The 10,342-nt window shown below is 40.5% G+C and overlaps 1 protein-coding gene across 1 annotated transcript; it reads right to left on the bottom strand.

The window, feature by feature from the left end:
* Nucleotides 1–1,421: 1,421 nt before the first annotated feature.
* On the bottom strand, nucleotides 1,422–10,329 carry LOC134652338 (cytosolic Fe-S cluster assembly factor nubp1). Its single transcript, XM_063507510.1, has 9 exons — nucleotides 10,183–10,329; nucleotides 10,025–10,105; nucleotides 9,468–9,628; nucleotides 5,902–6,003; nucleotides 5,093–5,183; nucleotides 4,455–4,526; nucleotides 3,371–3,564; nucleotides 1,664–1,850; nucleotides 1,422–1,597 (listed from the first exon to the last, which is right to left on the bottom strand). The coding sequence occupies exons 1-9, from the start codon at nucleotides 10,211–10,213 to the stop codon at nucleotides 1,422–1,424; spliced, it is 1,095 nt and encodes a 364-aa protein (XP_063363580.1). The 5' UTR covers nucleotides 10,214–10,329.
* Nucleotides 10,330–10,342: the final 13 nt, after the last annotated feature.

Below are 10,342 nucleotides of genomic sequence, written 5' to 3'. Positions count from 1 at the left end.
CCCTAGGTCGCTGTCCTGAGTTATGGTGCCCAGAAGACTGGCAGCGTTACCTCTTTGAATGGCCAGACTTAGTCTCTGGTCGAAGTAGCTGTCAGCCTTCTAAGATTATTTTTAGTTTTATAATGCATGTACTTAGAGTCAGACCAAGAAAAGTCTGCAGCGGATTTGATAGCCCACGCAGTGCCAGTGTTATTTTAAACGTCAAACTTCTGACGTTTAAAATAACACTGGCACTGCGAGGGCTGTCAAACCCGCTGCAGACTTTTCTTGGTCTGACTCTAGTTTAGTTTGTGTATTTTTACTGGTTTTGGATAGGAAGAAATAAAAATAAAAACTACTAATAATTTAATAAAATAACATTTATTTATTACAAATAAATAATATACTGTCATATATTTTCTGCATTAGTCAATAAACATAGTGGTTATATTCTCTTTGTAGCCAATAGCTGAAATACATTGTGAGCTGGACTAGCAGTGATTTATTGATTTTATAAATTTATACATTTAAGTATCACTTATTAACTAGAAGTACTTTCGCAAGCCGCTACAATTTCTGAAACAAATGAGAAAGTCTAAGTTTAGAAAAATTTCAAGAAAATATACCTTATACATAGAAAATTTCCATTCCATTCCATCCATATCTGGGCGACATATAAAAACTCAAAAACGCGCGTTTACCCAGAGATAAGACCTAAATAATATATATATATATATAAATAAATCAATAAATAAACAAGAATTGCTCGTTTAAAGGTATTAGATTAGATAATAGATAATCCGTTTATGTCTGTGGTGGTCTAAGGGCTCTATAACTGATGTCACACAAAAGACAACTTTGTGATTTAAATTGTGAAGCATCAGTAGGCCTAGCACATGACGCGACAGTATCTCGCCGCGAGATAGACCCGTCTTTTTCTAACTGTATTCATGAAAGAGGGACGGCAGACATGACTCACTGTCAACAACGGCCATCAGCGCGGTGACGGCCGGCGAGCCGGGCAGCTCCGCGATGAAATCGCGTCCGTCGTCGCAGCAGCGCGCGAGCACCGGGTCCACAGACAAGACATCCTCTAGACTGAGCATAGTAACGCTACCCCCTCTGCCACTCATACGGTAGTTTTACTCCATCTTCGAGTTAATCCCGTGCCGTGATTGGTCCGTGTCTTTGAACGGACCAATCACGGCACGGGATTCGCTCACCTCGTCCCCCCGCACCCCCGTATTTTTGGCAGCATCGGTTTCATGAAATAATTGCTCTGAACTCAGTCTAGAGGATTCCTAGTCTATGACCGGGTCTAACGGCAACGCGCCCAGCAGGGGTACTGCTTGCTCGAGGCACATTTGTGCTGCACCGCCGGTTGTCGCTGGGAAGACCTCGCTGAGAGTCTAGAAGAGTCATATATAAAACTTTGTGAAGTATCAGGACTCACTATCGACAATGCCCATCAGCGCGGTGACGGCAGGCGAGCCGGGCAGCTCCGCGATGAAATCGCGTCCGTCGTCGCAGCAGCGCGCGAGCACCGGGTCTAACGGCAACGCGCCCAGCAGGGGTACTGCTTGCTCGAGGCACATTTGTGCTGCACCGCCGGTTGTCGCTGGGAAGATCTCGCTGAGAGTCTAGAAGAGTCATATATAACACTTTGTGAAGTATCAGGACTCACTATCGACAATGCCCATCAGCGCGGTGACGGCCAGCGAGTCCGGCAGCTCCGCGATGAAATCGCGTCCGTCGTCGCAGCAGCGCGCGAGCACCGGGTCTAACGGCAACGCGCCCAGCAGGGGCACTGCTTGCTCGAGGCACATCTGTGCTGCACCGCCGGTTGTCGCTGGGAAGATCTCGCTGCGAGTCTACAAGATGAAGAAAGAAAAAACAACGGGTTGCACTCCGGGAGTGCCGACAGAAGTGAAAACTCAATGACTAGTGCAAAATGTCTGTATAATTGAGGTTAACGCCATCTAGCGTTATTTCGTCGCATTACTTGAAACCCCTAAGCACATCACTGTTAGTGCCCGAGTTATATTAATACCAGTTAGAGGGAAACTCACTAGATGGCATTTAAATCAATAAAGAAAAAGTCAATGACATTGTAACAGTTTTTCGATCAGGTCACGTGTCCGTCTTACGGTCACGTGATCTGTCGCGAGTTTAACATTTTTCCCCACCTCAAAAAGTGCACAGCGCCGCTAAAGAAGTTTTCACTTCAAAAATTAGGTTATACGCACAAAGCTCGACGCAAATGAATTGAGAAAATATATATTGTAATGGCATTATAGCTGAAGGTTTTATAATTAAGCCATGAAAGTGATAGGTCAAATAATAACACTTAAGTTATGAAAAAAACACAGTTCTGATTATACTTATACATGACATATGAACATGACCCTTTGTCCTGTAATACCTGTTTCTTTGGCCAGTATCCCATGCTAATACCGAGATTTGAACTTAGCTCTTCCGAGATGTGTATTGTGTACTTAGTTCGCGCACGAATACCTACAGCCTACGCAATATAATAGACAGGTATCTGGGCGTAGGGAACATCCTCCCGTTTCTTCAGCCTCTGAATCGTTTTCGTGCGCGAACTGTACATACTTCGAAACCCAGAAATTAACCATCTAAAGGTCTGAACCAGATGTTGAGTAAGCTATTTTAAAAACAAATTAATTAACACATTCATTGCCACCCAGCCAAACAAGACATCCGCTCCAGGCCACAAAAAAGTCGTCATATAAAGCTCTTACTACGATCCCGACTATCGGGTCGTCCGGCCTGGGAACGAAATCATAAAATACCCGATAGTCGGGTTTTCGGCACTGAATATGTTAATGTAGCTTACCTTGCAATTAGGACAAATGAACAGCGACATATTCTCTACCACACCCAGCACTCTCGCGTTCAGTTCCTTACAAAACACGTCGAGAAGGGCGGTTTCTTGCGGCGTGGTCACTACCAGGGCGCCGGTTAGGTATTAAAAAAACCGGCCAAGTGCGAGTCGGACTCGCGCACGGAGCGTTCCGCACCATCAACAAAAAATAGAGCAAAACAAGCAAAAAAACGGTCACCCATCCAAGTACTGACCCCGCCCGACGTTGCTTAACTTCGGTCAAAAATCACGTTTGTTGTATGGGAGCCCCACTTAAATCTTTATTTTATTCTGTTTTTAGTATTTGTTGTTATAGCGGCAACAGAAATACATCATCTGTGAAAATTTCAACTGTCTAGCTATCACGGTTCGTGAGATACAGCCTGGTGACAGACGGACGGACGGACGGACAGCGGAGTCTTAGTAATAGGGTCCCGTTTTTACCCTTTGGGTACGGAACCCTAAAAATAAGTTAATATGTACTAGTTATAGAGGTATCTAGCGTACCTTGCAATTAGGACAAATGAACAGCGACATATTTTCTACCACGCCCAGCACTCTCGCGTTCAGTTTCTTACAAAACTGCAGTTCTTTACGCACGTCGAGAAGCGCGGTTTCTTGTGGCGTGGTCACTACCAGCGCGCCGGTCAGACCCGCGCCGGTCAGGTACTGCACGGCGGATAGGTGCTCGTCTGATGTGCCTATAAGTAATGCTATGTTAGACTTTGGCCGGTTGACGCTATAGGGAATAATATCTGGGGAAAACATAAAAAAACTCGTAATTTCCCAGAGATAAGACCTAGCTAGATCGATTTTTCGCCCCCAAAAACCCCCATATAGCAAATTTCATCGAAATCGTTAGAGCCGTTTCCGAGATCCCCGATATATATGTAAACAAGAATTGCTCGTTTAAAGGTATTAGATTACTGCAATGTTTTGGCACCAAAGTACAACACTTAGCACCTTTAGTAAACCATAGAGTAACTTATACGTTAAACTGTTTTTTGACAAGTTTTCACAGACAATCAAATATGACATTGATAGACAAGGCGGTTTGTTTACAAAGGGCCTACCGGGAAACGCGAAATCGAAACTCGGCCTCTTTATCGCTCGAATATGCAAGAGTGATAGAGTGGATAGATAACAAAACTTTGACTCTCTCGTTTGTTGTAAACCCTTAGATTGTGACTTATTGTGGGAATGGCGCCTACTGCTGTAAAATAGATATCTTATGGGAAGACCGCAACATTTTTATAGACCGTGAAAATGCATCGTACGGCGTCAATCAAATGCCTTACATGTCGCGCTCGGAAATTTTTCCCAAATTTCTTTATTAATTTAGATTAAGACTACAGTTTATACATGGCAAATTAAATTATACATACAATTCTGAAATATGAGTGTGTTAATTAAGTCAACATGTGCACTCGGCAGAGCTTAATGACGACGTCCAACGAAACTAGGTTTTAGAAATAAAAGGAAAAACTGAACGGTGTAAGTATTTTCTTTTTTTTAATGCTATATAAATACTTCTCTTGAACTTTGCAGAAAACGAAAAATCGCTCGAGCTACTTTTATGACAACGACTTACCAGGAGGCGTATCAATTAATAGGTAGTCTAGTTCTCCCCAATCTACCTCGCTGAGGAACTGCTTAATCATTCCTGCAACAAACAAAATGTTATAAGAAAATTATACTTAATGTACATACATAGCAAGCAAAATTTTCCAAGAAAAAGTTTTGAGAAACTATTCAAGTATTCCACTGTTTCCAGTGGAATAATGGTGATGTACGGTCGTTTTAGGGTTAATTAGGTACCTACTTCATTACGAAGTACAATGTAAACCAAAACCCTGTACAACTTGACAATTAAAGTCTGTGGCTGTACTGTACCATACACATCACGACCACGGAAGATTTTGCTTAGAGTATTAATTATCACGTTGCAATAAGGATTAGGATTGGTCATGTCGCAGCCAATTGGCCAAATTAGTCAGATTATTAGTCGCCAGGCCGTTCATTAATCGCTGGCATCTAATGAAACGCGACGTTTAAACAGATGGCTGAACGTCATATTCAAAGTGCTGACTTTCAATACGCCAAGTTGTTAAACGTTGAGTGATTCTAGTTCTATTAACTATCGGCATCAAATTGGATGCCGGCGTTTAGTGAACGGCCTAGGCGTCTAATTAGCTGGCTAATTTAATCAAATGGCTTGCGTTACCGTACCATTTTTCTTCGGTCCTCTCCAAATCACTGCGTCGTCGGGGCTGCCGAGTAGAAAGCCGATGGACATCAGAGACAAATTGTCCGTTACATACTGAAATAATTAAACATTTCAAATTATCATTAGGTACCTTTGGTAGCATCACTATATAGTATAAAACAAAATCACTCCCCGCTGTCTGTCTGTCTGTATGTATGCTTAGATGTTTAAAACTACGCAACGGATTTTGATGCGGGTTTTTTTTAAATAAGTAGATAGAGTGATTCAAGAGGAAGGTTTATGCATAATTTGTTATCCCGTGCGAAGCCAGGGCGGGTCGCTAGTTATACTCTAAAATGTATTGTGTTGCAGCATAATACAGATATAGAGCTACAGACAGGCAGTATGTAAAGTTGTAAACATTCATGCTACAGAGCTGTTTACACGATGCCTCCTTGCCCTGCTCGCAGCGGTAATGTATAAATGGGGTTGGCAACTGTCAAAGGTTTGCATAGATGGCGCCATCATAGCTTGCCCCTTTTTCTATGAGATTTGGCTTAAAGGGCTGGCATCTAGGGCATTAATAAAACAAAAATATGACTCAATTCTAGGGATTGACAGGGCAAGCTATGACGGCGCCATCTGCTAAATACTTCGACCGGCCAACCCCATTACTAAAAGACGTAGGTATAAGAAGTGAGTGTTTGAGTACTTCTTCGGAACCATAAGCTCATAGGTACTCGTACCTATATCGGATCCGTTCCTATATCAATCGGAATGGAGTGTAACTTTTTACAGTCTGAAATGAGTTTCTAGTTATAAAGTTGCTCACCACAGGCGACCAGCCGGAGCCGGAGTTGTGGACTTGCTCGCCGCTCACGCCAAGTACGCGGGGCTGCGACGGCCCGCAGATATCCGCGTCAAGAATTCCCACCTGGAGATATCAAGAATTCCAGAAGTCAACCTACAGTTCAAACTCAAACCCATGTTCGAGGAAGAGTAAAGTAGAGTTTACACGAGCTGGGAAAATCGACCGATTTGATCAGGAAAATAATTGGCGCCAATCTCATCTAGCGTCTACACGTACACAATTTAATCACCAATTTGCATTCCATAGATACTAACTTCGAAAATTGGCATTTTTGTGTCCCCACCTGCTGATTTGATCGGGGAATCAAATCGGCGTTTGAGTCCGCACGGCCTGATTCGATCGGACAATTTCATCAGATTGGCGAAAAATTGTCTCGTCTGGACTCCACTTAAGGGCTCATTTAGACGGCGCGCGAACTCGTATACGATTTTAGTTACATTGCGGACCATTGAGCTTACATCAATTCAGCCGACCGATCAAATGACGCAATGTAATGAAACTAGCATGCGAGTTCTCGCACCGTCTAAATGAACCCTGGCCTGGGTATGCGTCGCGGTTGGGTATCGTATCTATCGTGTGGATGAAGCGGGGGGACATTTCGCTTTCTCGGAACTCGTGATTGAACGTAAATAGGTAAAAGAATGAGTGATCATGACTCCGGTTAGATCTCGTAATCATGGTTATTCTTTCTTTAGTATAGTACATCTGTATCCTATTGTTGATCATTACTATCTCGAATCTAAATGTATAGAAAAGGACGCAAACTCGTTATCAGTTGAGCTTAACTTGTTCAATCAATAATGCAATTAAAATAAAGCCTACCGATAAGCAACATAACTGCCTACCAAGATAACAGTTCACAAATACCTACTCTAATCGATAAACAATATTTGTAACCCTTGAACATCATGCATAGTTGCTAATCCGCTACCCAAAGATTGTCTGGAAGAAATCGGTATTGTAAAGAGGTAAGACCGCTCGTTGTCTGCCTCTATCTTTAATCAATTATTTTATATTTGCCCTTTGTTGGTTTTTGATTTATTCCTAATCCACTAATTCACCGTACACACCCATAATCGACATTATAAACAGTACAAACACACCGCCATAATATTAGGTACTAAGTACCAACGTAAATATTTGATGAGATGATGAGTAAAGTGGTCGTTAGCTAGCTACATGCTGGGCCACTTTGAGCCTCGCATTTCTGTAAGCCAAAGTAAATTAGAATACTTATAACATTACAAGTACAACAATTTACAACTTTTGAGACAATGGAAACATTTTGTAAATCACTATGCGGCCCATCGCTCTTCCCACTGAGCTATCGAGACTTAATTAGGATCAAGTTAAAACATCGCATGTCAATTGTTTCTGCATCCCTGTCTACAAAGTCTTGCATTACCATATGCTCGAATCATTTGCATAATAGTTGCACATCCTAAACTAAACAGTCAGAAGCACCCATAAACTTAATTGGTTTATACGCCTTTTTAGAACTGTGACACCATATCGAGTCGTAAAGCTTAGCTCAATAGATTTTCGAACTTAAATCAATTAAATAAAGTTCAAATTAGCTTATCTTTTTTTTAATATGGCTATATACGTTTGACCTATATCCGCGGTGCCTGCTGGTGCCGGCACGAAGGTTGCAGGTTGCGAATTCTTCGTTTTCCACTTTCAGCACTTGGGATCAATAGACGTGAAAAAATTGTGCTCTAGACTATTAAAGTGAACACGTGAATTGTGTATAGATGGAATTTGGAAACTCGCACGAGAGAAGATCGAGGTATAATAGGGTAGGTATGATAATTGCTTGTTTTTAATTCGTTGTAGTATGTAGTCACTAGTATTGTACACAAAGCAGGTTAAAGGGAGGCCTTTAACCTGGGTGGGTAGAGGTACCCACCTTGCAACAAATCGCATGCGATTTTTACATTGCGGCTTTTGATCGATCAATTGAATCGCTGAACTCAATTAGCCGGCAATGTATCTAAAATCGCATGCGATTTCTTACAAGCGCTGAGAGGCCTTCCAGAAGACACAATATTAATTTTTTTTTTAAGAATTAAAAAAATCGTGTTTGGTCTCTAGAGTGCCACAAACGAACAAACATACATGCATAGACTGAGTCTGATAAACAGGTCGCGCTGTCAGAAAAAATAAAAGAACCTTACGTGACCTACTTTTATACGAGGTCAGGTCACAGTTGTGATTGACTAACATACGTACAAGTATAACCAAAAAATGAGAGACCGACATTCCGTACACGGCGGGAAGAAGCTGATAACTCGAGATATTTTATTGAAGAAATTAGAACATTAAATTAAATTACATAAGGTTCAAATTTCTTCCATTTTTTCCCGCGAGTTATCAACTTCTTCCCGCCGTGTACACCGATATAAAACCAATTAACATTATTAAAAAAATATATAATTTGAAGAATCCTTAAAAGTGGAATTGGGATCCAGGCAATTCAGCTTTTGCAAGGATTCAGTTAATTCAAATGGGGTTATTGAACGGATAGGTATAGTCAGCACCAGGAATTGCTTAACAGCGCGGTGTTCAAAATAATCTGCACACGCACTTGTTTCCTCGAAAATAAAGGTGTGTTTAGATCATTTTGAACACATGGCCCGCGTAAAACTAATTCTGCTGCTGACTGCTACTTATATAGCACTATGCTGAGGCATTGTAAAAGTATAAAAGCGACTGCATTAATTCTCATAAATTTTGGTCCCCTGTAAATGTCGTGACGATAAAATCGTGTCGTTACTGTAATGTAATGATTATTGGATAATTTACTATACCTACAATCATCACCGTTCATTGGGTGATGATTGTAGGTATAGTAAAAATACGTATTGCTATCGTGATTACTTCAGTTGCATTAAAGGTGTTGTTGCTAATTAAATATTGCTCAATATTTTTCTCTAAAATTATTGTATTGTCTATATTATGTTTATCTATAATTATGTTGCCCGTGTTTGTATTATATTGTGTATAGCTGGTCAACCAAATCTTGTCAGTAAAAAAGGCGCGAAATTCAAATTTTCTATGGGACGATATCCCTTCGCGCCTACATTTTTCAAATTTGCCGCCTTTTTCTACTGTCAAGATCTGGTTGACCAAGTATACAAATGAGATACAAGCATACAAGACAATGTGACTAATGTTGAACTTCTTGCAACACACTATTTCACAATGAGTTCAAAGAGCACAACTAGACAAGCAAGTAAAATAAAACAGACTATTGTGTATAGAAATATAAATAGAATTACTCCAATCTTGTTGTTATTGAGTGTAGTTGTTATGTTGATTGAAACACAAAACCCAAACTGTCATATTATTAGTAGGTACTAAACTTGTATACAGAAATAGAATCCAAAAGAGATTACCATATTACAGTATAAATTTTAAGACTATTTTATTTTTAGACCCTGACAGACCTACCTAAATAAAAAAAAATCATTTTCAAACTTTTATCAGTTTCTGTACCAAGCCTGGATATAATATAAGAGGCTTACATTTATGTCCGGGTTCTTGGCAGCCAAAGCATGTCCAAGTAAGGAAGTGACTGTGCTCTTCCCAACACCTCCCTTGCCGGAGAGGATGAGGATCTTGTGTTTCACTTTAGAGAGGCGCTCCTTGATTATTTCTATAGCTGGATCGGGAGCTGATGCTGCACCTGTTTAGATAAGATCTGTGTAAATACATTTTTCAACATATAGGTTGAGTCTCTGTGGAAAAGAGTGAAGCCTCTATAAAGTGATTGTCAGAGGTTGCAAAGATTCAGTAAAAAAGTTTTATTTTAAGAGAGTTACATCATGAATAAAGATGAAAAACATTGGACTGTTTAGTGTAACTAATAACTGAGTTACTAAGACACAGTTAGCTGACAAAAAAAATTGTATAAACAGTAAATGAAATGAAATTTACAAATGATAAACAAAAGAAACAATTCTGATTATCATTCTTCCAATTATTGACCTGTTTAATCAAGCTAAAACCATACAATTTATGTGGCATGATGGAATGTTGATTGGTTGGTATGAATTGAATTGAAAATGATTTGTACACTTACCAGACGCACAGATGTTTTGGTTGGGACATCCGGCGCACGCCGAAGCTTTACCAGCGTCCTCACTGCCGGTGCCGGGGCAATCTGATAACCAAATATTGTTATTTATGTATACGCTTTTAATAACTTGTGGTTACCAAGCTACATAACTTAACACTCACGCTGGGGTGCGTTATCCGGGACGCCGTTCATGATAACGTTCGCCTTGTAACATCCACGCAGACTTCGTTTAATCGATATATGCTACCATTAATAATATATTATAATAAAGCTGTATTGTGTTAGAACAGTGGAACACCGTGATATCGCGATAAAGGGGGA

The sequence above is a fragment of the Cydia amplana genome, chromosome 11 (assembly GCF_948474715.1).
Source record: "Cydia amplana chromosome 11, ilCydAmpl1.1, whole genome shotgun sequence".
Classification (NCBI taxonomy): Eukaryota; Metazoa; Arthropoda; class Insecta; order Lepidoptera; family Tortricidae; genus Cydia; species Cydia amplana.
Note: the sequence above shows the minus strand (reverse complement) of the source record. Positions and strands in the feature narration are given on the sequence as shown.

Excerpts from the sequence above, each read along its gene's own strand:
- LOC134652338 (XM_063507510.1), bottom strand. The coding sequence starts at position 10,213 with ATGAACGGCGTCCCGGATAACGCACCCCAGC. Across the intron at positions 3,565-4,454 it reads ATTAATTGATACGCCTCCTG|GCACATCAGACGAGCACCTA; the intron begins GTAAGTCGTTGT and ends CATTACTTATAG. Across the intron at positions 1,851-3,370 it reads TCATTTGTCCTAATTGCAAG|ACTCGCAGCGAGATCTTCCC; the intron begins GTACGCTAGATA and ends TTCATCTTGTAG.